Source organism: Exserohilum turcica, assembly GCF_000359705.1.
Source record: "Exserohilum turcica Et28A unplaced genomic scaffold SETTUscaffold_5, whole genome shotgun sequence".
NCBI lineage: Eukaryota > Fungi > Ascomycota > Dothideomycetes > Pleosporales > Pleosporaceae > Exserohilum > Exserohilum turcicum.
Window position 1 is genome coordinate 1628132 of NW_007360266.1, and position 27681 is coordinate 1655812.

Sequence of the window (27681 nt, forward strand, 5' to 3'; positions counted from 1 at the left end):
GCAGAGATACGACCCTATGCGACAGTCGACGAATAGGGGCATAGGCGTTGAGCTTCGGAAGGCCACAGCCGGGCAGGGCAGAGTGAGAGCAGCATCCCATGGGGCCAGATGCGTGGGGCAGCGAAAATACGAAATGCCATCATGGGCCATGTTAAGTAAGCACATGGTACTACGTACACGGTATAGCAGGTGCCAGTAGTACGCAGTAGCAGCCCTGCATACGAAGTTGCTGTCAGATGGCGTGTCAGCGTCCTTGTTGCGGCGGGCGGACGGCTGATGGGCTCGCAACGGTAGCCTTGGTAGCCATTCCCACTAGATGAATAGCGACAGTAATAATAACAATAATGCCCACCTCGCCGCCCTGGGTTGCTGCATGTTTCTGATGAGCCTCCCCGACGCAACCCAATGCCTGCACCTCGGGCGGTATTTATGGAATGCGTGCAGCTTTGTCTCTTCGTGATGGTGGAGCCACGTATATATTAGCTTTCCCACCCCCCCTTCCCTCGTGCGCAAAAGGCTTCGGCCTCTCAGAAGGCCGGTCGCCGTCATGGTCGCCGTTTCGCCGCCGCCGCCGCCGTCGTGGTCTGTTGAGCAGTGCTGCTGTCTGACACGGCCTGACAAGAGGACGCGACGCGGCGAGCAGAGACGGCGTGTGGCCTCGTTGGGGCGCGCAAAGGCGGAGTGAGCATGGGACGAGACGACAAGAGAAGAGAAGCGCTGTCGGGGGGGCACAGCCGTGGCTCTGGGAAAGGAGTGGCAGCGGCTTTTGTACGGGCTCCGATTAGCTGGCTGGCCGGCGGCGTAACGGCTATTTGCTACTTATCAGTCGGGTCCTGAGCGTCGTCGTCCTCTGTGCGCCCACGGCCGGCGGCGTCGGCAGACTGAACGGCTGTCGCAACGGGTGTCGGGGGGCACGTCAGGCCCATGGCAGGCGGGCTCGAGCAGCAGAGGCGCCTGTGCCCAGGAGGCTCAAACCCGGCGTGTTGCATGAGCGTCGACAGGCTGGTTTCATGGCGGAGCAGGAAACGCGACAGGTGCGACAGCGACAGCTTCTCCAGCCTCGCGCGCAGGGGCCCTCAAACAGCCACAGCCACACGCCCAGGCAGAAAAAGCCTCATGTCGGAGCGCCGCGTGGCTGAATCCAAGCGCCTGCCCGGCGCCCGCCCGTGGCCAGTAGCAGCCGGCCCAGCACACGCTGTTTCTCACCCTCTCGCCAGCAGCGGTCAAGCGCTTACGGCCCATTTGCGACAGCCTGAGTTTCGTCGTCGTTATACCATGCCTTACCCAGGCCGCTCTTTCCGCCTGCTCAGCGCCAGCGGCCGTCGACTTATATGCTATATAATGCGCGCAAAAGTGCTCAGCTGGGCATTTCTCTCGGCAGGTCCACCATCACAACTTCTCACTACTCTCCCATCTCCCTAATTACCCAACCGAGCTAGCCTCAGTCCCCCCTACAGCCAACCGTAATGCACTTCTCTACCCTCATCGCGGCCACCGCCATGACTGGCGCCGTCCTGGCCGCCGAGCACACCGTCTCCGTCAGTGACAAGGACGGCAACATCATCTTCAAGCCCGACACCATCGAGGCCGCCCAGGGCGACATGATCTCGTTCCACTTCTGGCCCAAGAACCACTCGGTCGTCCAGGCCACCTTCGACAAGCCCTGCCAGCCCATGGACGGTGGCTTCTACTCGGGCTTCGTCCCCACCTCTGACGCCTCTGCCGCCGCCTCCACCGTCTTCATGTACGAGGTCAAGAACGCTTCGGCGCCCATCTGGTTCTACTGCAGCCAAGGCAAGCATTGCCAAGGCGGCATGGTTGGTGTCATCAACCAGGCGTAAGTCATGCCCATCCCTGCTGCCCATCTCTTCTTCCGTGCTGACTGCCCCGTCTAGGAAAACCGGTGACAAGACAATCGATGCTTTCAAGAAGGCCGCCCAGACCGCTACCGACAACGTCTCACCCGCATCCAAGGCTGGCACTGGCGGCAACCTGACCCAGAGCAGCGGCACCAAGGCCAGCCCGTCCGCCAGCATGGCCTCCGGTACTGGCGCCCAGCTGCCCAAGTCCACTGGTGCTGCCTCTCAACTCGCCGGCAGCGCCTTCGTCGCCGGTCTCGCCGGTGCCTTCACTTTCTTCATGCTTTAAACTTTCGATACCAGAGTGCGCGGCCGGTTCTATACCATTTCGAGATACGCAGTGTGCAGTATCATCATCATCATGGCCACAAGAGTCAGTACAATGTAGGAGCAATGAAACGGACAACGTGAAGGGGGAGGGTTTCTTCTTTGGTGATAATAATTCGATATTGAATTGAAATAAAAAACTTTAACTCTATTTGCCAGCATCCACGCCGTGAATACAGTCAGACCGTGAACACGCAAGCTTGTAAGCTTACGGCCCTCTCTGTCGTGTCTAGCGTGACGCCTTTGCCTCATCATCATCTACACACACTTTGACGGGTCAGCGGTAGCTCGTAAATTTCAGTCAGGCCTAAGCTGGAGGTGCGTGAAGCGCATCAGACATCCAAGGAAGGTATTCGCGCTCATTGACCATCTAAAGTAGGTTCAATCGATGGCTAGCGTGGAAACTGCGAATGTGGAATGCTTTTCATCATGGTGCGCGCAAAGGGGCTGGGAGGGAAGAACAGGTAAGACTTACGAGATCAGCGCTGCAGGGCGTGGCAGCAAAACTGTGGTGCAAAGGCAAAGCAAAAGGCGGCGGCAGGTTGATTCAAGAACGAGGCGCAGAAGCTTAAAAGTTTAAAGTGGGTCCGGATAAACCGTTTCTCCGGGCCCACTTGTCGCCATGAGAACGGGCTGCCCGCGGATACAAGCACCTGCACTCGGTCAATCATTACGTATCACCATGACACCTGTCAAGCTGCGCTTGGCAACATCTACAGTTCAATCACGACCTTGCGGAAGCTGACGCCCTTCCACTGCTCGGCGTAGCCCTTGGGGATAGCTTCAAGTCCCTTTCCGACGACAAGCGGCTCTGGCACAGCCTTCAAGGTGCCCTTCTCCAAAGCCTCTGGTAGCCACCGAGCCCACACAGCCTCGCCAATGTCCTTGCCTTCTCCCACGACACTTGGCGAATAGACACTCCCACCCTCGATACCCTCTGGCAGCTCCTGTACGCCCACCTCAACCGTACCATAACGTCCACCAAGCTTCTCGTACACTGGTACCCACGCAGTGGTACCAATGGCGTCACAGACACCGGCGAATTCGCTACCTTGGAGAGCATCGATGATGTCATGAATGACATTGGCGTCCTTGTAGTCGAAAGCGGCTGTGGCGCCTAGGCTCTTCAAGCTCTCTAGATTATGCTTGCTTGCCACACTGACAACCTTTACACCAGCCGCTACAGCTAGCTGGATGGCAACGGCACCCACACTGCTTGAGCCACCCCAGACCAACACCGACTTGCCGGTTGAGGGAGGATTGGAACATGGCAAAGGCAACGCAAGCGCCTCTTTCTTGAAAAGACAGGCTAATGCGGTTGAAATTGCAACTGGCAGCACCGATGCTGAAGCAAAGGTCATGGTAGAAGGTATCTTTGCAACAACGAGAGCGTTACACACCGTGTAGTTCTGGAAGCCGCCATGAGCGGGATCATGGGTGAGAAGAGACAACGCATAGCTATACACTGTGTTAGCACATGGCACTCTTTGAGAGATTGGCGACACGAGACAGACCCTAGTACACGGTCGCCCTTCTTCACGTGCGTAACGCCCTCACCGACTTCGTAGACCTCGCCTGCAACATCTGTGCCGCAGATATTGGGGTACTTTTGCAGGACGAAGCCATAGTCTTTGACCTTCCCTACTTCAGTCAGCAAAGCGACTTGTACCCTACGCTCGTAACTACCCACAGTCTACAGGGTTAACCGCGACGGCGTGGTTCTTAATCACAACCTCGCCTTTGCCCGCCTTTGGCATAGGAGCTTCCTTGATCTGAAGCTTGCCCTTGGCCTCTGTGATCCATACCGCTCGGTTTGACATTGTAACCCTATGTGTTGTTGAGGGAGCTGCATGTATGTGAGGCTTACCCGTGCTACAGAGCCATGCATGGTACCACTGGGATATAAAAACAGACAGACTTCAGGTTCCAGCGTCAACATACATTATTAATACACAACCATGTGCTACATACACTGCTAGCCAATATTGGCTAGGATTAATACGCCAAGTTAGATACCCCTCTATCATCGTACCTGAGCCTCAGTACGGCGGCGGAAGCCCACGGAACAATCATGATGTTGGGCTTTTGTGGAGGTTTGTATAGAATTCTTGATAGAAATGACCGCAGTTTGTACACAAGGTCTACAGCAAATGTGCGGCTCGGGCCGTTGGCAACGAGAGAAAGAGTTTACCGGATGAAAGCGGTGACTAGCCTTTGATGCCTGGGCCATCCGCAAGGCTACAGACGCTGGTTCCCCGCTTCTGTCAGGTAGAAACACTGTAGGCAGATCACAAGCCATTCCGCTTTGGCAAAGTGGGGAATCGTTGGGGTTGAAAGTTTCGACATCTCTCCTCTTGTTGTCTTTTGGGCAAAGGCAAATTACGACCCCCACGAAGCTCAAGACTTGTTCCGCCAACGCTCCATACTGAAAAGGCTTTCTGCTGCATCGATTTATATATATAGTTCCAATGCATGAGAAGGAGGATGTCAAAGTACCAAATTTTGCAATCCGAATTTTGATATTCTCTAGGCTTTGGCTCAGCAGAAGAGATGCACATCCGATAATGCCGGACTATATATTGGGTACATGTCCAGTATCTTAACCAACCATGTCATTCCATCTCATTGCATAGCAGTTTGGCAGATCATATAGATTCGGAGACAAACTCGGTGAATATATCTCTTGGTGCACTGGGATGATTAGTAATGTCACACACCACATGGCAACGTTCCCCATGCTGCCACAAATAGCATCTGCATGCCAAGTTCTTGCTCAACAGCCAAGAATCGCTCGGTCTGACCCATCCGACTCCCGCCACCACCCATGATTCAATTTTACGGCTCAATTCGTTCCCGTCAATCCGCACCTGTCGGAAAGATGTTGAATATAAGAAATCCGCCGTTTCTGCCGTCTGATGATGGCTTAGTGTGGACTCGGTTGGCACCCTATACCCAGCTTTGTATTCGGCCAGGTGAGTTTCGAGTACGCACTGACAGGATCTTGGATGAGACTATGACGGGTGAGAAAGCCTGCTGGACATGAAAAGAAGGGTGGTTTTGCTTGGTGCATGAAATCATACCAGGTAACTATGCAAGGTTCTTTGTTGGCACTTGGTGAATAAGCAATGGTTGGATACGCGTCGTTCGAATAATGTAAGAAAGAACAGGAGGTCGGAACATAAGGAAAGAAATATTATTGCATGTATGTCAAGGTGCGGAAGGCTACTGTGAAATCTGTGGGCTGAAGGACGGTCTCGAGGCGCTTCTAGAGAATTGCATATCCGGCCACTACTTAGTGATGCACGACTCGATTTCTTTTGGAAAAGAAAAATGGAAAGAATGGACGAGGGCACGCTGAAGCAGCATGATAATTCCATTTCTTGGTAATTGTAGGTGTATCAGCAAAGGCACAAAGTTGGTACTACTGTAGCAGATAGAGGTCGAGTCAGTCGTAATCCTTCCTGGGCGACGTCTGATTCGGCCGCAGATGCACCGAGTCGACGCGCAATAGCGAACACCAACAAATGTGGAGTCGCTGCGCGACGGCGCATCCGCATCTGCACCTGGAGACGATCGCAATGCCATATCCCCCACTTTCCTTATTCTCTTCCACCCCACACGCCCTGTTACTAATCGAACTGTCCTGAAGAGGCTTTCAAGGTCGTCGTCGGCCTACTATCGTGTTTACCTTGCGCCGCCGAGCATACCAGCATCTGGCACCTTGCGGCCTGAGACCTCGGCGCCGTCTTATCTATACATCTTACACCGTCTCCCAGCCGTCGAGCCCACGTCCTCTCGCCACCATGAAGCTCCCTCCGATTGCCACGGCGTGTCTGTCCGCGCTCGCCATAGATTCCTGCAGCAACATCATTGCGCAACGCCTCAAAGCATGGAACGAATCCAAGCCCTTCGTCTTCGACCGTGTCCTCTTCACGCAATTCGCCATCATGGTCGTCCTGACCGCGCCGGTAAACTACCATTGGCAGAACTGGCTTGAACGCGCATTCCCCGGGTGGACGACCACGACGCACACGAGACCTGTTGGAGAGAGCGAAGAGGAAAAGGGCATAATGCTCAAGGAGGATGGAGAGGCCAGGGGATATGTCGAGGAAGAGGTGAGAGTGAGAAACTGGTGGAACATCTTCAAGAAGTGGTTTACCGATGTGAGTGGCCATGACATACTAGTGGTAGCGCGATAGCTACGAGATGGCGGCATGCTAACCAGATGCAGTGTATCACCATGGGCGCGTTGCTGAACCAGTCCATGTTCCTCATATTGATTGGTATTATGAAGGGGAAGACGATGGGAATGATCGTCCAGGACTTTCGCCATGTAAGAACTCTAAAAAAAAACCAAGATAAACTGCAAACGCGCATACTGACATGTGAGCAGGAGCTTTTCGGCCTCATCTTCGATTCATACAAAGTCTGGCCGATTGCCAACTTCTTCAGTACAACGCTTGTCCCGGTCGAGCGCCGCATCATCTTCCTGAGCTTCTGTGGTCTACTGTGGAATATCTACCTATCGCTGGTGGCAGCCCGACTCTAGATAGCCTCAATCCCAATACATGTACCGCAGCGCAATATGCTGCCCTCTCCATGACTCTGCCGATGGTGCTATATTACATGTAATTATCTATTGATCGGCTCATTCATCCCTGGGTCCTTTCTTCCAGGCCTCCATGACCGCAGCCCAATACTTGTTTGCATCTTCTCGTATATGTCCACAGTGCGCACTCTTTTCAAAATGCACTTTGGTCACGTCCCATCCCTTGGACATGGCGATTTCAGCATGCTCATCCGCTTCTTCAAATCCCACCATCATATCCGCACGACTATACAAATACACTCTTGGTACGCTATTGTCATACACCGTCTCGTCGTTCAACTCCCGACAGAGGACTACCATGGTGTTTTCCTTGCGCCGGATCAGATCAGCAAGCCACGTGCACGCAAGAAAGAGGTGCACCAGCGCGCCACCAACCCAAGCCCAGAACAATGTCCTGGGCAGCGACGCAGAAATGGCAGCGTGGCTCTTCATCCAGGGTCCTTTGGTCGGGCTCGAGTCGAGGATTTGCGCCCGCATCGGCATCTTTGCGCCAAACTTCTTCTTCCACGCCTTGGCAAACTCATTAACTTGGTTCCCGCCGCCGTTGGAGAAACTATGGACAAGCACTTGGCCTCCGCTTTCCGTGTGCGAGGACACAAGATCCATGGCCGGCTTGAATAAGCGTGCATAGGCAGCGTTGGTGCGGAACAAATCCTCGGTGAAGCATCGCACTAGTACGATGCGGGATGTGGGGAAGAGGCTTTGGTATGCGATGGTGTATTTGGCAATGTGCTTTGCGGCTGCGGCGTTCCAGGAAAATAAAAGTATGAGGGGTGTTTCTGGTGGTGATTTGGAAAGATAGGCGGCTGAGGTCCAGACATAGGTGTTGTGTCCTATCTTCTGGAAGTCTAAGAGGGGCTTGGCATCCCCTGGTGGCGGTGTTGGAGGATCCATGGATGAGACTTTGCGGATGTCGTTTAGCGACTGTGGATAGATATAGAGCGCTGCGGAAGACACGTTTCTTCTATCCTACCAAGGGTTTGTAGCCACTGTTGCCTATGGCATATGCAGTGTGTTCTATGCGTGTGGATGAAAAACGTCTTGTGGCTTTGATCATGTTGGCACTGCCGTCTTGGCGTGAAAGAGCGACCGGGCCGAGGTACCAACCTGGTTGAGGCATTTAGCCTCCTCCAATTCGCAGCCCATACTGCATCAGCTCAACTCCGTGTCGTCACATGAACTCGGGATTACATCTTCTCAAGCCCCAAGCCATGGCTTGGTACAACGGCTTCTTAGGTAGCCGTGTCATTTCTGCCTAGCGCCCAAGCAATCCCAGAACTCAACAACGCGCCTGCTTGTGCAACCCCGTAAGCGACAGGAGCCCCGTAGCCTCCCATGGCCGCACTCTGTGCCACGGCGTACCAGCCGCCTGCTTGGACAAAGCCAAAATAACTCATGACCCATGCGGCAAACGATCCTGATCTGTCAGAATAAGTTTTGATGGCGGGCTAGCGAGTGCTTACCACCAGCAGGGCCCAAGGTAGTCAATCCAATCGCAGCAAAGATGGGGACAGTAGCTACACGGGGCCTAACGAGAACGATAGTGCTGGCCATGAAGACACATGTCTGGATAGGATGCGCTGCTATCCAGTCGAAGACGAGCTGTGCTGTAGCTGACATGGTTGCGAGGCTTTCGTTTAATGTAACAGTCTCAGACATTGAGAATTGTGCTTGATGCAGCAGAGCGAGAGTACTTTTGAAGATCTCAAATAAACGTATGGGAAATGATTGCTTTAACTAGTTGAAAATAAGGTTCCATACAAGGCTGAGGCTGAATGTTGCAACCTCATGAGGCGTGCTGCGTGGCGCTGTATTTGGTTGGCTGTCAGTTCGCTTCATTTGATTATTCCATTCAGCCTTGCTAGTATGCTTCTGGTCATTCTATACACCTAGGTCTCTACCCCAAAATAGATTGCGCCGACAGCCACCCTTGTACATTCTATTTGTTTTGTGGGTAATTTCGACGTGCTGATGCAGTGGCTTTCACAATGTAGTAGAGCACCAAGTAGCACTTGTAAGAATAATAATATCTACCTATTCTTTAAATCTACCACCTCTAGTCTCTATCAGCATTTCATACACTACCCTCCAAATAGTCAGCTTTGGTGGAATGCCAAGTCACGTGATTGCCACGGATCGGTAACCAGACGTCGACAGTGCTTGGCCCTCAACCTCCATGCCTTGTCAACGACAGAAACCTTCCTGTTATTTTTAATATTATAATATCTAAACCTTAGCCTTGAATTCAAAACATGATATCTAGCATGTATCACTTACCGTTCAACAATAGCTGACAAAAGTTGCGCCTGGGTCGCACCAACCAGGTGCAATGCCCCTGTCATCACAGATGGCATTACAATCCTTCTGATGCCATATATTGTGACCGGCATCAACCTTGCATCCTGTACTGCAGAGACACCATGAGCTACACGCACTTGCTGTAGTAGCGAGTACAAACGCTGCAAAGAGTAGGCGCAGCATACTGAGGAATCGAAGAAAATCGTAAGGGGATGATCAGACTCAGATATTACTATAGGAACGAGTAAGGTATGTTCTGTGAGGGGATGTACTAGAGAGAATAATGGCTTGAATCTATTAGTGATCGCATCTCTCGCTATATGGCTATTTATCTATTTGTCGGACATATGATTCTTGCAAAGCTAACCAAGCGCAGCCTCCAGGTGAGCAATTGTTCATGGTTTTTATTGGGATCTTCACGTCATGGCAACGTGCCAGACGTCGCGGTCCAGTTGATGCCTATATCAATTCCAGCCGAGTGATGACAGTCAGCCACACGCTAGGAGTAATTGCACGAATGACAGGGACAACAACCCCCAACATGGAAAGACATCTGCTATGTACAGTCGCAAGTGGTTGTAGTCTCTTTGACTGTGCTTAGCACTGATAGCTTCGTTAATCGTCGCATGGCTTCAAAATCGCGCTCGCGAACACATAGGGGCTAACAGTGAGCGCTTATACCATCTGAGTCTCTTAGCATGTGTACTTAGCAGGTTTATCGGCGACAGATTCAGATATTACTACAAAGGAGCTCGTATCTACTAATGCACCTCCTATTAGTTATATTTGTAACATATTCTTACTATCCGCTGCTGTAATAAGCAATTTTCATATCAAGAACACAAATAGATACCGCATTATAGAGACAGATACTATTAAGGGCTTAGTAGTCTCAAACCTGCTTGTATTAGGATTACTATATCGTTATTTATAGAGCGAAATAGCGAGGTAGAGACATAAAAGCTATTGCCTTTAGAGTCTAATCCCTAATCTTAAATGATGAGAACCGGCAATACTATAAGGGGCTGCGCTTAGTGAGATATTAATCGAGTGGAAAGAAAACACTTATTAGCTCTAGGCTGAAATAGGCCCGATGTAGGGATAATGTCGCTGTACGGAGGTGGCTGTCAAGAGTACTGCCGAGAATTCTACCAAACGTCAGACTATGTAGTCTCAACTCTCTTTTTGCAGGGTTTCACTCTTCTTAATAACTATCTTAGGTTAGAAATCTACAGCATATCTAATGGTTTCCATAATAATGCTATATTCTTTATTGTAGAGGTGATTCTAAACGGTGCCATCTTCTACTTTGTACTCTACTGCGCCGTGAAACCCGCTGCGTCAGCACATTGAAATCACGCATAAAAGACATCAAGATGTTCGGAACATTTATGCAATACCGCATAGGGAGGTGAAATATGCTTCACGCTAGAACTGGAGTAGACATGATGAGCCATTGATGCCATCGTTCTTCTCCTTGGGTATAAGTTTAGCCTGAAGAGAGATGAGATAGAAAAGGCCTATGCAAAACATGTTTGCAGAAGTTATTTCGGGTTCAATTTCTCTATCCCTGGAGTTGCCTCACTTCTGTGACTTGGTGAGGGGGATGCTGCTGGTCTGCTGTAGCCAGTTTCGTGCCAAGAGTGGACAACGTCCAAGGATTATTGACAATAGTTAAGAATTATGATAGTTTGTCACAGACAGTGTCGTATTGCTGCTCTGAGTCTGCTGGATACCAGTGTTGGTTTGACACTGCTGTTTCTTGATCGTTACCTTGATTATTCAGCAACATTACAGTCAAGCCTGACTTTTGAACATCTGCACTTCTCATGCGACAAAGACACAACTTGGCGGAGTTTTAGCGTGTTATGAATAAAAAAAATAGTATATTATGAAAGTAGGAGGTGTCCTGAATGCAATTGGTGGATGTTAACCCAGCCATGGCTACTGACGTCTGTTTTATCACTGATGCAGTATCGCGTGTTTCAGGACGTGCAAGCTCAAGGTTATAACACACTGGCCCTCTAGGGTTTAGAGACCCTTTGGGTTCAGAGATTAGTAGATGCAAGTTACCCTGGACTTGAAAACAGGGCTGTTCAAACAGGAATCTGATACGAACCTTGTCTGCGCCAGGATACCATTGTTGTCCAATATGTTTGCAGGGGCAGACGTGACATGAATAAGGAAGAGATTGGCTTTGCATATTGATGATTTTCATGGTGTGGTATAAATATTATGCTGTTCTTCAGAAATATCAAATTGTATTTTGTTAGGAGTTGTGTGAGCAATCTCCTCATGAAGTCTTGCCATATTTCTGAGGGGACTTGTATAGACTTAACATTCTAGGGCTATGTCAATTCATTTCACTTTCAACTTGGCCCTATGGATAAAATCACAAGCGGTCGATCAATCACAAAGGTGGCTTTTGTGCTCTATATATGCTAACTCCACTGAGAACCATCACAACATGCTATTACATCAACACAGACTTTACTTAGTTGGTACCTAGTAGATGTAATTGTGAGAAAGGTATGAAGTCGTTATCTATTAACTATCAAAATTACATAAAAATGTCTTCATAACATCAAAGGGTCATCGATAGGCCCTTTCCACAGCCGTCGTTTTCTCCTGTGCCAAACATGATTCTTTTGCATCGTTGTTGACTGCCGCCTGGTTCTTATTGCTGCTGCTGGTGGGACGTCTGGAACCTTGGGTATGTTGTTTCCACCTTTTCTGCTCAGCTTGAGCGACAGCAATATAAAAACACCTGCAATGAGAATAGCAAGAAGCAACATAATCTTCCGCTTGACGGTTCGTCTCTGATATCCAGAAGCTACCTTGAGCTCCTTGTCTGCTTCTTTGACGTCTCTCGTCATGTTCTCCACATTGTAGTCTATCCGGTCCAGCATACTGCCCTGGTCAATGACCATGGTCTGGAGCTCCTGGAAGATGTTTGCTAGTTCGATGATGCCTTGAGCAATGTCCTCAATCTCGCGCTCGCGCTGGGCTATCAAAGCCTCATTCGGGTCGTGGCGCATGCGCTGCTGTTTCGTTTGAAGCAACGTGGACTGCGAAAAAGAGCGGTCGGCATCGGATTCTTGCAGCGCAGGGTCATTGTAGGGGTTCTGTACGGGCGTGGCAGAGCGAAAGGGCGAGGCGAAGCCGCCGAGATCGCGGAGTTCTGGGGTAAGACATTAGCAGGGCACGAAACATGCAATTGCAACCGTCTCACTCTTTAAATAGGCGGCTTGTTTTTTGCGAAACATAGAGCTCACTTCGCCGACGCGGGAGGCAAGCGAGATTTTGAGATTCTGGGCCATGACCTCCTCGCCCTGGTGGATGTTGCCCTGCTGCTTGGCCTCGCGGACCATCATCTCTATGCGCTTGATGGCCTGCTGACACTTCTGGAAGAGGCGGGTGATGGCCTGGGTGATTTGCTCAATCTCGCGCTCCTCGCGCTTCTTGACGTCCTCGTCGTCAAAGCCCGGCAGCACATGCTTCTGGTGCAGCTGGTCGAGCTTGCGCGTCTGCTTGGCAATCTCGGCGAGGTATTCGGTGATCTCGTCCTGCACGTCGAGCCAGCGCGGCGGCAGCAGGTCCATCTCTATGACAGCGTCGCCGTCGTCCTCGAAGGCGGCGCTGGCCATGAGGCCCTGGCGCTCCTCGGACATGCGCCTGGCGTCGCCGAAGCCATTGGAGGCGGGGGCGCCATAGCGAGTCTTCTTCTGGGGGTGGTGCGAGTAGGACTGGCGGTAGGATATAAAGCTAGGTGGCTACGTCAGCAGCAGCAGCGGACAAGGCAGGGCGGCGGCGGTCAGTACAGGTTGGTTCGGTCGCGCCACATGATGGGCTGGGCGAGCTTCAGCGGGGCTGTGTCATGGTAGGGCTCGGGGAGAGGAGGCCAGGACGGCGGGCGGGCGTTTGGAGTGGGTGTGAGTGAGGCGCATGCAATGGTGGCCGTGGCCGGGCAGCGGTGCAGCAGAAGCCGCTTTGCCGCATGCAGCCACGCTAGACGCCCCTTCCCAACAGCAAGGCGGCACTAGGGCCACCCGTCTGACAGTCCTGCTCCACTCCAGCCCATCTTCTCCAGCCGCAAACACTACTAGAACTCCTTCCACACCGCACCTGCGTCTGCTGCTATATATCGCCAGCGCCTTATACCACCCGCCCAATCCTGCTAACCTCCTCTCTCTCTTCGCACCACCACCCTCCCCGCCCAGCAGCCATGGTGTGTAGCCCCGCGCCCCCTCGCCCTCTGCCAAAACATACCCCGCCCTCCTCCCAAGCACGACAGCAGCCCGCCCGCCCACGCCCACATGCACACATACCCCCCCAGCCACCATCGCGCATCGCTGACAGGTCCCTCTAGGCCGATTCTCTTACCGAGGAGCAAGTCTCCGAGTTCAAGGAGGCATTCTCCCTCTTCGTACGTAGCTGCCCCTCCCCCCCTTCCCCCCCCCCGCTCTGCCTGCCCTGCGGCTGCCTACAGCCTCGTCTTGCCGGCGACAAAGATGCGTGCTAACACTTTCTATCTCTGCAGGACAAGGACGGCGATGGTCAGTACCCCTCTTGGCCGCATTCGCGCTCGTACTCTCTCTGCGCCGCCGCCAGCACACCGCCACACAGGACACTTTGACTGACGAGGCCGCGCCACAGGTCAAATCACCACCAAGGAGCTCGGCACCGTCATGCGCTCGCTTGGCCAGAACCCCAGCGAGTCTGAGCTTCAGGACATGATCAACGAGGTGGATGCCGACAATAACGGCACCATTGACTTCCCAGGTGCGTCAAACGGCCTCCTCGCTTGGGCCCCGTGACAGTCCCGCTGATGTGGCCCGCCAGAGTTCCTTACCATGATGGCCCGCAAGATGAAGGACACCGACTCTGAGGAGGAGATCCGGGAGGCTTTCAAGGTCTTTGACCGCGACAACAACGGCTTCATCTCGGCTGCCGAGCTGCGTCACGTCATGACTTCTATTGGCGAGAAACTGACCGATGACGAGGTTGACGAGATGATCCGGGAGGCCGACCAGGACGGTGACGGCCGCATTGACTGTGGGTGCTCGCAAAAATTTCGGCCTGTAGCGTGCAAAAACTGACTCGAGGCAGACAACGAGTTTGTGCAACTGATGATGCAGAAATAAGCATCTGCAGTCTCTGGGGCTGAACGAATACATGCATCATGATAGTGAGTGAGACACGGCCGGGGGGTTGATGGCGACGAGGCATGGGACAATTTGGGCTTCGTCGCGTGTCTTTGTACGGCGGATTCGATTGTTAGCAAGACAAGTCGGCTGGCTCTGTTGCCAGCATGTTTGAGAGACGGCTCACATACCTAACCTACTCAATTTATTCTCACGTGCCTTTTGCTGATTGATTTTCGTCGGGAAAAGTGGGCCATGTCGTATAAGCAGGGTAAAGTTTCCCTGTCGAGGGCGAAGAAGGGGAAGAAGAGAAAGGATAAGAGAGATTGAGGATGCTCAGCCACAGATGGCCTCTGGGTTTGTAGGCGCACATGGGCAGCAGTGGCAGTGGCGGTGGCAGTGGCGGTGACAGTGGCGGTGGCAGGGCGGGACATGCAGGGCGCGGAGGCGGTGCAGCAGTGCAGCGGACCAAGCTTGGACTGTCTTGGCCTGTAGGTTAATTGGCTAGCGGGTGGGTCCCCCCATGGACTTTGCTCATTTCGCCCCTACCCAGGACGAATTGGTGTCCCCCCCCCCAGGCCCGAGGCCCTCCGTGCTGAATGGGGGAATCCAGAGGGCTCCTTTTGACAAGAAGGGGGAAGGGGGTGGTATTGCGATCATCTTGTCTTGTGATTACGATTCGCAGCGCTCGCATCGCGATCAAGTCTTTGTGATTGCTGCTTTTGGTAATGCTGGCAAGCGTCCGAGTGTTGTCGTGCACAATAGGTGCATAAGGGGAGGGGAGGAAGGGAGGGAGGAGGGGCAGCAGCAGCAGCAGCGGAGGCCAAGTAAAGATCTGGCATGTTACATACATACGTATGTATATACGAGAGATCTGCTGACCTGACCCGCCCGGCACTTGGTGAGCGATGGTGAATGATTCAGACAAAACAGTCACTCATTGCTTGATTCAACCAAGTCTCGTCGCTACGTCTTAGTAGTATCTAGTAAGAAGAGACTGAACAACAACATGTGGGTTCCATTTTATTCCCGGGCCTCGTGTGATCATCATCACCGTTGCAATGACTAACTGATGTGTGCCCAAGTACCTGCGTACGTACGTACATGCAATTGCGCTTGTCTTGCTATTTATTGCTCTTGTCGGTTACTTACTTACTTACTGTTTTTGGTCTCGTCATCTTCGTCGCCGACAACGACAATGACCAGGGCGCGCACAGCAATGTGTATCCACTGCTTCTGCGCTTGGGCCGTTTTGGCTATACAGTACTCGCATACCATTCTCCTCTCGCACCTTGGTTGTACGTACGTACGTACATAGAGCCATCGGGGTTTTTTTTCGTCTATTAGACATTGGGGGCTGGGGGCAGAGAGAGAGACAGAGAGAGAGAGAGAGAGAGAGAGCTCTCCGGTAGTGGAGAGAATTCCTGTTCCTTGCATCAACTTTATTGTCGTCTCACCTTTTTTTTTGTTTCTCTTTGAGATTGAGTTTGCAGGTTCAATAGTGTGTGTGTGTGTGTGCTCCATCTCACCATCTCCTCTCCTTCTCCCTCTTTTTCCCCTTCTGTTCCTCGCTTGATCTGCGTTTTCTCCTGGTCTCTCTCTCTCTCTCTCTCTCTCTCTATTTTTTTTCACTTTACTTTCTCACTCTTACTCTCACATTTTGACTCTCCGGACGAGGCAACTATCGGCGACTACTAGTCAGCGACACTGGCTCCCGCTTCGAAGTTCCGTTGCTTCGGGGGGCGGGTTCAATAGTGGGAAAAATGGCGAGCCCCCCCCCAGCATCCCATGACAAGTTTCTGAACATGGCCCCTTGCACTTGTCTTGCCCTTGCACTCCCACCTCCCTCGTATCGGCACCAAGCGGGTCAAACGGAGGAACGCGCCCATGTCGCCTTGACCTGGGATCCTTGTGTATGCAAATTTAGTCTGGCACAGTCCGGCGCCCTTCGTTCGCTCTCCTTTCACCATGCTCACCCTCTTCATCATCTGCAGCTCTCCAATCGCAAATGTATACCATATGTGTGTATACAAGACTAGCAAGGCTGCACGAAACATTGGTTCCTCGCGCGCGGTTGCAAGGACCTCCCGCCAAGCTCCCCGAATGGTCACCTCAGGCTACCTCCTTCTCCCCCTTCCCCACACTTGATGCAAAGAGGGTCGCTGACGCGGCTCCTTACAATTCCTGTTACGGAAAGTCCGGGCAGAAAAGAGAGAGAGAGAGAGGGAAAGAGAGAAAAAAGCTATCTGGTGGTTACTTGGCGGTGACAGTTTTGGTGGGTGGTGCTCGGGGAGACGGGGAGACGGGTGGACGGAGACACCGGTCAGACTATCAAACTGTCATACGCCCAGTCGGTAGTGGAGACTCGCAACATTGTGGGGGAGAAATGTCTGTTTATTCGCTCGCTATTCGCTGATCATCGGAAGTTTTTTCCATCTCTGTTTCTGTCCTGTCATTGCGTTCTGGCCCACGCCGATCGACAAGGGCGCGTCGAGTGGTATGAGGGTCTTGGGTGCGCCGTTGTGCTCTGCGCCTCAAGGGGAGCGTAAGCTGTTGGGACCTTGTTTTTCCCCTCGACGGTTGAAACCAGCAATCCGCCCGTCATGTCTAGCTATCTACGTTCGGCTGTCGAGGGATGTGTGACGCAATTTCCCGCACTGTTTAGTGGACTGGCTATGACAAGGCCAAAGCTGATACATAGGTGCCAGTCAGGTCGGGAATGTTAGGTATGCCGAAGGACCCATGTCTATAGTAACCCTTGGAGATTGTGAGACGGACCCGTCCAAGAGGGCCATGGATTCATTGACCGGACAATAGGTCCGTGTCTCCACTTGTACCTGGTGGCCCTTTGCGGGGGACTCGACTTGGCGCACATACAGAGAGCTGGGGTCAGAAAAAAAAACAAGGCTATGCAAAAAACTGTATTCGCATCTAGTTAGCTTCATCTGCTCGATCAAGTGAGTCAGGGGAGGAGGAAGAGGAATTGTGAAACACCAGTTGGTAGTTATCAAGTGTACAGGTTAGTGTATGCAAGGATCCGGCAATCTGGAAACAGTGGTCTGGATCCCAGGAGAGACTGTTCGCTGTTGGTCACCTGTTAGTGTTATCCAGTTTCTCCCCTTCTTTTCAAATAATATGGTCCGGAAGCGATGGAATGGAGTCAAGTCGATATATTGGAAGAAGCAAGCCCAACGGCGGGGGGCTAGGGTCAACCTTCCCCAAATAGTTCTGCAAGGGGCCCGTGTCGTTTTCAGGCGCTTCCGCAGGGCCACAGACGCGTTGGCTCCAGATGCATTGACCGGAATCGAGGGAACCGCAAAAAGTGACAGGTTGAGTTGATCGGCAGGAGGGGACCACATTCCGATAACAAGGTAGTATTGAGAAAGCCATTGCCTAGAGGCATTATAGGGAACAGTGACAATCTGGACGGGTGGTCTGATGAAGTCTTTGGTGTTCTCTCCCGCATTCCAAAGTGGTATTTGCTGTAGGGAAGGCTGCATGTTTCAAGTGAGGTGAAGCCTTCTCTCTTAAACGCACAAAAGCGACATGGTGCAAACAGCTCGCAGAGACAGCCAAGTCGGGGAACAAGGAGTGATAGCTCACGTGAGCATACGAATGTGCATCCGTCTGGTAGCGTTGTGCTGTCGTGTCGGTTGATGGTGCCTGGCCTGGGATGATCGTCGATGATGTGCACGAGTGGACGTTGGGCAGATCGGGCTCGTAATTGGATGACGGCTGCAAAAGGTCCGGTACTTGAGCCTGGGTAAGTGTCCCATTGCACGTGGCATAGGCGACGTCTTTCAAACATTATTTGGACCCTAGCGATTAGCGCATGCTGCGTAGCTTTTGTCAGCTTGAGATGGGATTCAGACGCTGTTCCCCAAGCTCCGGGAACGAGTGTATCGTATGCACCAACCGCAACGAGGCCACTGCGCCACGTAATCGTTGCAGGGATGGCCTCGTTGCTGCGGGACTTGATGTCTCCAAGGCTGGAATGTGGTTTTGGTCGAAAGCACGCATCCGGCGACGATGGGGATGTAACCTAGTACATACATTGCATTGATGGTAAACAGGGGTAGGGATCGTAGCAGAAGTACACAGTATACAGAGAAAGGGAGTGAGTGACGCTGCCAAGTTGGCAGTATCTGTCGGAGCCGCATGTCCGTTGGAGGAGTGGCCATGTCCGTTGGAGGCGTCAAACTTAGCTTTGCTATGCTCGATATTAAACTTCCATGCACTGGCCCAAGTGGACGCTGATACCCGTCGACCTGTTTGTTGCCGAAAACCAAACACGGCTCGTATCTTAGTGAATCAGCCACCGTCGGATGTGTTGGGCCGTTGTAACTACAAGCGTATGTACTATGTGGTCACGCGGTGGCTGCCTCGTCGTGGAAGCGTGCATGCGGCCGCCATGGAAAAGTACTAGTTGCTACGGAGCTCGAGCCTTTGGCAGGTTGTACATGTCGCCCAAATGTACAGCCATTGGCTGACGGATCTTTCTATCCGCAGTCTTGATCGGCCGGGACGCATGTGAAACATTAACACGACCCTGAGGGGTGTGAATAGGGCCCATGGGTGAGGGGACTGGTGTCCCAAGACGGTTGGGCAGCAAAGTTCTGGTCAAACGTGGCGGGCGGAGTAGACTCCGGTCATGAGCTTAGTGTTCCGTCGCGGTACCAGGCGAGTCCTTTTCCAGGTTTGACCGATGGCGACCTAACAATGCAGGGCCAGCCTAGTGAGACAGTGTTGCAGGACTGGCGTGCTGGAGTCGGTTTTCTAAACATGGCAAAGTCATGTCGGGTCTTGGGGAGCGCTACCTCTTCCAGGTCCCACATGGTGACGAGCAACCAAGGTCAGACGGATCATCTCGAGGCGAGGGGATAGGGTGTATAGTAAGCTCCTGTAAGCGAAGGACAAAGGTTGGGGTTGAAGGCGAAAGCCGACGATCATTCGGGGAAGTGCCAAACAGCCGGGTAGGGATGCTGCCTTTGCGTTGGAGATGACACGAGTCACATGTAAGCAGGATCCGAAATGCGCCCGGTATTGTATGCGGCAAAGACGCAAACACTGCTGTATTGGTATACCGATGCTGCGATAGCCGCTCACGGCCCCTTTTGCGATCGGCCGCCACTGTCAGGTTGAAGAGTACTAGCAGTGGTACAGTAGTAAGTGGGTTTTCAGGCACTCTGGCACTGATGCTGTAGCCAGATGACATCAAGCGCGTCCGATGTCAACTAAGCAGCCACGTGGAGGCGCTGTGGCCGTAGAATGCACCTGTGGCGCTTCCATGATCATGTCGTCGATGCACGACAGAGTGTAAGTATGGCGAAAACGCCTACTGTGTAGGCGAATGACTAGAGTAACCACACCACAAGCGGACAGACGGAAGAGGATAGACACGCGAACCCAAGGGACTGCAGATGCATTACTTAAGACGACTTTGTGGCTTGGTGTACGCTGGTCCTCCCCCGGCTTGGCAAGATGGCTTCTTGTCAGCCTCAATGGTATGATGCTACCTGTGTATCTTTTTTTGGATTGGCCATGAGAATGAGCATTTTGCTGCAGCGATGGGCAGGGCGGTAATCATGCACGTGCTGTCTTACCAATGGACACTGGCGAGAGGGACCGAGCTGATGATTCGGCTCGCGATGGTGGTGAAAACGAGCGCCACGTCCTTGGTAGCCTCTGCTTTAGCCAGGTGATAAAGCGACTCAGCAACCATATGTATGGTAGAGAGGTAAGAGGGTGGGCAGAGAGCAAGATGCGAAGAAAGCGATTGCGAATCAAACCGTCGTCACTAATAGGGCATTATGCACATGCGCGTACACGGACGGTGGAGAGTGTTTGTAAGTTTGTGCGGTGGGCCGACTGTGCCGTCGACAGGTAAGAGATGGCCAATGGTTTGGTGTGCAGAACATGGGCGTGTGTTTGCTCTTGCATGTGCATAAGGTAGTTCTGAACCTACCGCGCGCTTGGTAGCGCTAAGTGAAGGGGGCTTGACCACGGGCTATAGTAAGCGAATCGGCATCGGTCCCGGTGCAAAAAAAAAAAGGCAGGGCGATGAAGATTCTTTTATTGGCATGGCGGTGGGGAATCGAAGAGTGCATGCACTGCCCTGGAAGGAGGAAGCGTGATTAGAGCACACGTAATGAAATTGGTGGGCGGGGGGCGCTTGATAGGCGGGCTAGCAGCGAGAGGTGCGGGCTCTGTCGTGTGCATGGTGATGCACAGCGCAGAGTTTGGAAGAAGCCGGCCGAGGGGTTGTGTATGTGTATGTGTGCGCGCATGTAGGCATGTAGACAGGCGTGGGCCTGTCTGCCGTCATGTCGATCCGGAGATGAGTTACTGTGAAGGATGTTGAGTCCTTGGGCGATCCCGCGTCTGGCGCTTCCGTCATGATGCTCACAAATCCACGTGCGTGCCATGTGCCGTGCGAATAGCCGCATGGAGCCGGAAGATCAAAGGGGGCCGCCAGAGCTTGATTGATGTGCTGGGAGGAAGGGGGTGCAGAGACGGCAGAGGGAGCACTAGACGCTGTCATGGCACTCGCAGGGAGCGTGAGCAGCAGACGTCGGAAGGGTGATTCCGGGGGCGGCGCTCGAGGGGAGAGAGGGCAATGGGTCGGTGGCAGTGGCAGCGGCAGCGGCAGTGGTGTGCGACGAGAGTCGAGGTTGGGGAAGGGGAGGGGGCAGGCCGTCACATGATTCGCTGGTTGGGCCTTGGTGCTTGTGTTCAGGCGGCCGTCGAAGGCTTCTGGAAGCAGCGGCGCGTGGGCGCCACCGAGCAGCTAGTCCCAAGACGTGCGCGATGGCCGCGAGACAGACTCGATGGCGGCAGAGCAGCTGAGTCGGCGGCGACGGTTGGGGCGATGGGGTAGCAGAGGTGCAAGGGCTTCCACTTCTAGCGCGTTCGGTGGTTGCCAGCCACTGGGAATAGGGAGCAGGGCGGGCGGAGCCATGGCGAGCCTGTCGGTGGTGTTGTGGGCGTGGGTGTGGGTGTATGGGTGTGGATGGGTACTATAGGTGTGGTGTGGATGGAGGGAGTAGCTGCGAGAAATTACCGTGAGACTCTGGCTGGTCGTGTGCTGGCGGCGAGGGAGAGTGGCGGGCAGGCAGGCAGGCCGACAGGCGGGCGGGCGGGCAGGCGGGCGGGCAGGCGGGCAGGCAGGAATGCAGCGGGCAGGCAGGCCTTTGTGGGCTCGCGGGTGGCAGCTGGCCGCTCGCTTCGGGCAGCCCACGGGCCACGAGCATGCTGAGGATGCGCAATGCGAACGGTCTCTGACCCGCCGGCATGGGCCAGCACCACACAGGCGCAGGCACGCAGGCTGCTGAATCAGGCCCACGCCGGCCGATGCAGCGCTCCAGTGCCCGTACCGCTGTTTTGTAACCGCCGCCGCCAATCCTCTCTACTGTACTGCTCTTGTGCACGCCCACGCTGGCCAGTCCGCTACGCGAGCCGGCACGCCGTCGCCAGGGCCCGGGCGACGCCATCAGCCATGTCCCTTTCCCCGTGCAGGGGGACGAGCCGCGCGAGAGGAAGACGGCGGCGACGGCCATTCTGGCATGCGGGCGGCGAGACGGCGGTAGCGTGTAGGAGAGCGAGCATACGGGAGAGCGTGGGAGCGTGGGAGCGTGGGAGCGTAAGAAGGAGGCTGCGACAAGGCGTCGGCGCTGCTGGGCCCTCGTCGCCCTGCTGCGCTGCCCTGCTGCGCTGCTCCCTTTGCCCTGCCCGGCCGGCGACAGCCCTGCCCGGCGCTCCCTGGGCCGCCCTTGGCCATGTTCCCTGCCCGCCTCCCTTGCCCTGCCTGCCCTGCCCTGCCCTGCCCTGCCCTCCCCCCCCCTGCCCGCCTGGCGCCCTGGCAAACGGGGTGGCCACAGCGAACCCCGACACTGACTGTCCGCTCGCTGCTGTCGCTGCTGCTGCCACTGCTGCACCTCGACGACGTACACTATTCTGCTACCGGGCCTAGTGCCAACGAAAGCACCTCACTCTCGTCCGTCCGCTCCCCCAGGGCACACGCCCCCCCCATCGCCCGCCGCTCGCCGCTCGCCCGCTCGGTGCATCGCATCGCATGCATACCTGCTGCATTGGTCCACTCGCTCACACCCACTCCCACTCCCACTCCCACACACACACACTTCCATCATCCCTCCCTCCCTCCCTCCTCCTCCTCCTCCACCTTCCACCTCCCCCTCCCCCCTCTCCCAAAAAGCACGTCCGTGTCCCACGGCTCGAATCGTGTCGGGCGCACCACCCCGGTCAACACACCTTGCCGGTTCCTGGAGCCCTCTGACCTAAAGTCCCACCCAGCCCGTCGACTCTTCAACGATCCTCCGTGTACACCCTCTCGATGCTGAAACGTGCTTGACGCGGTCCTTCCATGTCGAACCGTCGTGACGTCTCTTTGTCTGGCCGCCGCCATCCTCTCTCATCACGCCTCCACCTCCTCCATCAGGTCCCTCTCTGCTGCCCCCAAACTTGGACTACTGCCGGCCGCTGAGCGACCCCCATTAAAACTCCACCAGGCCACCTCAGGCTGTCGACCTCAACGTCCGCCTGGAGCTTCCGCCGCCCGTACGGCCGCCCCCCCGAAACCATTGCCACCTCGCTGGAACCTCAGGCACGCTCATGTCTTTCCTAGGACTCCGCCCCTCCTCGCGCAGCGGCCACGCTGCGAAGCACTTCACCTCACACTCCCACCGCTCAGACGTCAGTCTTTCCTCACAGCCCCCGCCGCGCTCCAGAGGCATGGCCGCTACCATGGACATTGAAAAGAGCCGGACCCGCCGAGAGAGGACCTTTATTGGCAGCGAGTGCTGCGTGTGCGAAGAGAACCTGGAGTACACATTGCGGGGCGAGCGCATCCTGCAGCTGTCGTGCGGCCATGTCTCCCACGAGGCCTGCTTCTACGAGTACATTCGCGAGTTTGAGTCGCAGCACTGCCCAACGTGCGACGCCACTCTAGCGCTCGACACTAGCAGAGGCGGAAACGTGCTGGATCTCGGTAGGCCCCCACCACCAGAAGCTGCGCGCAATGCTGATGCCGGCACAGAGAAACTCGTGCGGTCGGTCCAAAACGAACCGGCCCAACAGTCACACCACTCGCACTCCGATGGCCATCGAACCGCCAACAACACGCCCACGCCTTGGGACAGCCAGACGGTCTCGTCGGATAGGCATCGCGACGACGCGTCCCATGGCAGTCCTCGCACCAACAGCAGCACCTCGGCCCCTTACTCGTCCATCCACCAGCACAGCCGTCAGCGTGACAGGAGTCACAGCCGCGAGCGTGGATCCGACAGGGGCGGCTCAATTTCTCGGGCCCATGGCCGCAGCGATTCCGGCGCCACGGGTCTTGCATCGTCCAACGACTATGCCGCTACGCACGACGGCCGCCGCCACGACTACGATGTGCAGTCCATGGAGACGAGCCTCAGCAGCCCTCGCGGCCTGCTCAAGAGCCCCATTCCCGCGCCCACGGTGACGGTGCGAAGTGAGTTTCCCACCCTGAGCAGATCGCGCCAGCAGCAGAGCCTCACGTGCCTTGTCACGGTCGAGGTGGTCGAGGGCAAGTGGCGCCCGGACCCAGACGACATGCGCAGTGCTCCGGCCCTTCCCTCGGTCGCTAGTGTTGCAGAGAGCAGCTACGGTCGCAGCAAGTCGCCCGTACACAACCGACCATCGGACCCGCACTACGAGCCTGCCGAGGGACTAGACGAAATCACCGAGGATCTCCACGCCCGCGTCGACAATTGGCATGGCTTGGACTTTTCCCGCTTCGGCAAGCTGCGACTCCACGCCCACATCCGCGTTGGCAAGGACCGCCAGTCGTGGCAGGAGCTGGAATGCTACCTCTTCTCCGACATGCTCATCTGCGTCAAGGAGAAGAAGAGCTCGCAGCACCATTGGGATGGCTCGTCGGCACCCCGAAAGACAAAGTGCACGCTCAAGGGCTCCATCCTGATCAAGAAGCATCTGAATCAGGTGGACCACTCGCCCGACAACATGACGCTGACACTCAGCCTGTCCGTCGCCGAGCTGCCTGCTTTCCATCTGCAATTCCACGACGCCGGTCAGCTGGAGCTGTGGCGACGCGCCCTGACAGACATCCGTCTCGACTTTCCAGTCGCCAACCGCATGCCCGAGTACGATCACGACAACTCGGGCGCTGAGGAGGATGACTACCGACGCCCACAACGAGTTTCGTCCATCAACTCGTCCTACGGCGCAGCGCGTTCCACCATGACTGCACAGACAGAATACAGCACTTCACGTGCCGGCGCATCAGAGCCTCGCCTCGGTGCATCGGTGCACGTGCCTGTCGATATTGTTGTAGTCATTCCTGTCTCGTCATCCATGCAGGGCCTCAAGATTAACTTGCTCCGCGATACTTTGCGTTTCTTGGTCAACAACCTCGGTGAGCGCGACCGCATGGGCCTCGTCACCTTTGGCTCAAGCGGTGGCGGTGTTCCCATTGTTGGCATGACAAGCAAAGTTTGGAAAGACTGGCCCAAGGTGCTCGATTCCATTCGCCCGGTTGGACAGAAGAGCCTGCGTGCCGATGTGGTGGATGGTGCCAACGTAGCCATGGACTTGCTCATGCAGCGCAAGTCCAGCAACCCTCTTTCATCGATTATGCTCATCAGCGACTCGTCTACCTCGGACACGGAAAGCGTTGACTTTGTCGTATCCCGCGCCGAGGCAGCCAAGTAAGTCCAAGCCTTTCCGAGTGTGTGTAGGCGCGCAGTTACTAACATATATGTTCAGGGTCTCGATTCACTCTTTCGGTCTAGGGCTAACACACAAGCCTGACACGATGATTGAGCTTTCCACTAGGACCAAGGCGTCCTACACATATGTCAAGGACTGGATGATGCTCCGCGAATGCGCAGCGGGGTGTCTAGGTTCCCTCCAAACCACTTCTCACCAGAACGTCAAGCTAAAGCTACGCCTACCGGAAGGATCTCCTGCCAAATTCGTCAAGATCAGTGGTGCGCTGCACATTACCAAGCGAGCTACCGGACGAGATGCAGAAGCCTCGTTGGGCGATCTGCGCTTTGGCGACAAGAGAGATATTTTGGTGCAGCTGGCGATCGCACCGGATACGGGGTCTCCCGAGCAGCTCCCACAAGATCCGTGGGAGTCGATCGTATCTGGCCTTGAGGCCCTGGGAGGGCCCCTTGACCAAGACGACTCACGCACACTCAGCGTCGAGGAAGTGCCATTGATCCAGGCCGATCTTACCTACGGCGATATCCTTCGCGAAGGCAGCCTTGCCCACCTGCCGCGACCATCCCTTCTCGCCATTACCCTACTACCTTCTGGGCCCAAGAAGAACTCTATGGCGCTGCCATCGACACCTCCTATCCCGCCTCACCCACATGTTGTGCAAAGACGCATGGAGTTGCTCACATCAGACATGCTGACACGCGCACTGACGCTTGTTTCGCGGGGCCAACACGAGCGAGCGCATCACTTGCTCAAAGAAACACGCAGTATCCTAAAGGGACTAGCAAAGGGAGGCCTACCCCCACTCCCACCTCCTGGTCACCGTCGCAACGACGCAGCCAGTGCTACAGGTAGCACCGGATCCGCATCGCCGACGACGCACAGCGCCAACGATGTTCGGGCGCGAACGCCTTCACCGCATGCCGACAGCCCCTTCAGCCCCGCGGCGGGCATTGATGTCCGAACCATGCACGCACTGGATGCCGAGCTCGAATCCAGCCTGGAATGGATCAACCACCCTGCCGTGTTTGGGCGGGATTCGCGTAAGGCTGTGCTGCAGGCGATTGGCGTCATTTCATCGCAACGCGCATACACGTTTAGGTCACCATCCGAGTCTCTGTGGGCAGAGCGCATTGCTGGCGTCAAGCGTCTGTCGGAGCTTTCACGTGACTGGCGCGAGACGGGCGATCAAGAAGCATTGATGGAGGAAAACTAATTCTGCCGCCACGACCGCCGCCGCCGCCGCTGCTGCTGCTCTTTGAGCGATTTTGCATTTGCCTGCACCTGTATACCCTGTACCATTCATTTTACCATATTTCCTTGTTTACCCACTTATCCTTTTTTTTTTCTCTTCATCTTTCTTCTCTTTTATTTTACGGCAACTGTATTTATCGGCGAGTCTAGTCCGCTCTGCTCATGTCGGGCGCAACGTATTCAAGGGAAAGGGGTGCTTTATTTTTTTTCTCTTTCTTTCTTTCTTTCTTTGCATACCTTGTCGGTTTCATGATACCAATACGGGTTGGATCTCCTTGAATTGCGCGGATTCGCTGGGCTTACAAAAGCAGGACATTTGGCGTCAGTATCAGTATATTCATGTTTTAGAGGATACCACCTGTGCTTAGCGATTGATTGGCTACACATAGTTAGATGCACGAATATCACATCCCTGCTGCATATAGCACACTGCATATTTTACTGTATTGAATCCCGTGGGCCGGCATGGCATGCTGGCGCAAAGGTTGATGTTTCCGCTGCATGTCTCAGCCGCCGCGGCCGGTATGTGGTGGGATATGATGCCGAGCCAAGGCCAGGGCAGTGGGCGGAAAGCTACATGTCCAAGGCATGTAGCGACATGGCAACTAGATGTGTCTTGTTTAGTCAGGGCGCACAATACCGTATAGCCAGAGCACATATGTAAGACAGGACGTCGACGACGACGGTGAGTTCCGTTGTGCGTTTGTGGGTACGAGCGCCAATTCCGGCAAAATTACATGGTCGGTGACCTCGGCCGCTTACCCCTCACCTTATGTCGGCCGCATTATACATGTATAGGTTGGGAGGATATTATATGCCCAGTGTGTATATCCACAGATACGTGCAGCCGCTGCCGTACACACGGTAGCCGGGCGGCCCTCTCGACTGGCTGGCGATATTGCCGGTACACTTTATGCACGCGCGCTATGCAAGCAAGCCAAGTGGTGCGGTATACTGTGTTTTCTTCTTCTTCTGCTGCTGCTGCTGCTGCTGCTGCTTTTCCTCTTGTCGCCGACACGTCATGCCCATGGAGATCAGCAGAGGTCCAAGTGGGCAGATCAGCCATGACTAAAAGGCAAAGTCAGATGCGTAGGTGAATGACGAGGGCAGCACTTTGTTCTGCGCACGATTACCATGTATGAATGCGTGTACATGTAGAGTGTGGGGGGTACGAATTGTGCAAGTGGAGCAAGAGAATGTTCCATAGTCCATATATGGTCGCGTACTATTCCTCACCACCACGGCCACACGGACAAGTCGGTACTGGAGGTTGGTGATGATGAGACAGGCGCGAGAGCCCAAGTCCCGGATCCACGGGCTGTACCTGGCTGGCATGTTAAGGCATCCGAGACCGTGGTGAGCCGCTGTACGCCCGTTTGCACGGCCATGGTGACAGGCTGACGTCAAACTGCGAACAAGGACGTTGCCTGTTTGTTGCTCACACGCCTGCGCCCCCCTCCCC

General features: G+C 54.6%; 8 protein-coding genes across 8 annotated transcripts; 4 read left to right on the top strand and 4 right to left on the bottom strand.

Moving 5' to 3' along the window:
• Nucleotides 1-1427: 1427 nt before the first annotated feature.
• Nucleotides 1428-2335, top strand: SETTUDRAFT_164817 (uncharacterized protein). Its single transcript, XM_008030957.1, has 2 exons — nt 1428-1837; nt 1896-2335. The coding sequence occupies exons 1-2, from the start codon at nt 1467-1469 to the stop codon at nt 2146-2148; spliced, it is 624 nt and encodes a 207-aa protein (XP_008029148.1). The 5' UTR covers nt 1428-1466; the 3' UTR covers nt 2149-2335.
• Nucleotides 2336-2899: 564 nt separating this feature from the next.
• On the bottom strand, nt 2900-4259 carry SETTUDRAFT_33728 (uncharacterized protein; the record flags this gene model as incomplete). Its single annotated transcript, XM_008030633.1, has 6 exons — nt 2900-3644; nt 3701-3827; nt 3877-4013; nt 4054-4058; nt 4128-4149; nt 4219-4259. The coding sequence occupies 6 exons, from the start codon at nt 4257-4259 to the stop codon at nt 2900-2902; spliced, it is 1077 nt and encodes a 358-aa protein (XP_008028824.1).
• A 1730-nt stretch (nt 4260-5989) lies between these two features.
• On the top strand, nt 5990-6735 carry SETTUDRAFT_155964 (uncharacterized protein; the record flags this gene model as incomplete). The annotated part of the gene is made up of 3 exons (XM_008030958.1): nt 5990-6349; nt 6418-6519; nt 6580-6735. The coding sequence occupies 3 exons, from the start codon at nt 5990-5992 to the stop codon at nt 6733-6735; spliced, it is 618 nt and encodes a 205-aa protein (XP_008029149.1).
• A 99-nt stretch (nt 6736-6834) lies between these two features.
• On the bottom strand, nt 6835-7689 carry SETTUDRAFT_94446 (uncharacterized protein; the record flags this gene model as incomplete). Its single annotated transcript, XM_008030959.1, has 1 exon — nt 6835-7689. The coding sequence occupies one exon, from the start codon at nt 7687-7689 to the stop codon at nt 6835-6837; it is 855 nt and encodes a 284-aa protein (XP_008029150.1).
• A 60-nt stretch (nt 7690-7749) lies between these two features.
• Nucleotides 7750-8415, bottom strand: SETTUDRAFT_139992 (uncharacterized protein; the record flags this gene model as incomplete). The annotated part of the gene is made up of 2 exons (XM_008030960.1): nt 7750-8212; nt 8259-8415. 2 exons carry the CDS (start codon nt 8413-8415, stop codon nt 8028-8030), a joined length of 342 nt encoding a protein of 113 aa, XP_008029151.1. The 3' UTR covers nt 7750-8027.
• A 3121-nt stretch (nt 8416-11536) lies between these two features.
• On the bottom strand, nt 11537-13018 carry SETTUDRAFT_139995 (uncharacterized protein). Its single transcript, XM_008030961.1, has 3 exons — nt 12915-13018; nt 12326-12858; nt 11537-12274 (listed from the first exon to the last, which is right to left on the bottom strand). The coding sequence occupies exons 1-3, from the start codon at nt 12935-12937 to the stop codon at nt 11670-11672; spliced, it is 1161 nt and encodes a 386-aa protein (XP_008029152.1). The 5' UTR covers nt 12938-13018; the 3' UTR covers nt 11537-11669.
• A 300-nt stretch (nt 13019-13318) lies between these two features.
• Nucleotides 13319-14237, top strand: SETTUDRAFT_155967 (uncharacterized protein; the record flags this gene model as incomplete). Its single annotated transcript, XM_008030962.1, has 6 exons — nt 13319-13321; nt 13463-13519; nt 13634-13649; nt 13750-13875; nt 13936-14148; nt 14203-14237. 6 exons carry the CDS (start codon nt 13319-13321, stop codon nt 14235-14237), a joined length of 450 nt encoding a protein of 149 aa, XP_008029153.1.
• Nucleotides 14238-22538: 8301 nt separating this feature from the next.
• Nucleotides 22539-26301, top strand: SETTUDRAFT_164819 (uncharacterized protein). The gene is made up of 4 exons (XM_008030963.1): nt 22539-22811; nt 22879-23241; nt 23290-24946; nt 25005-26301. Exons 2-4 carry the CDS (start codon nt 22986-22988, stop codon nt 26179-26181), a joined length of 3090 nt encoding a protein of 1029 aa, XP_008029154.1. The 5' UTR covers nt 22539-22811; nt 22879-22985; the 3' UTR covers nt 26182-26301.
• The last annotated feature ends 1380 nt before the right edge of the window (nt 26302-27681 follow it).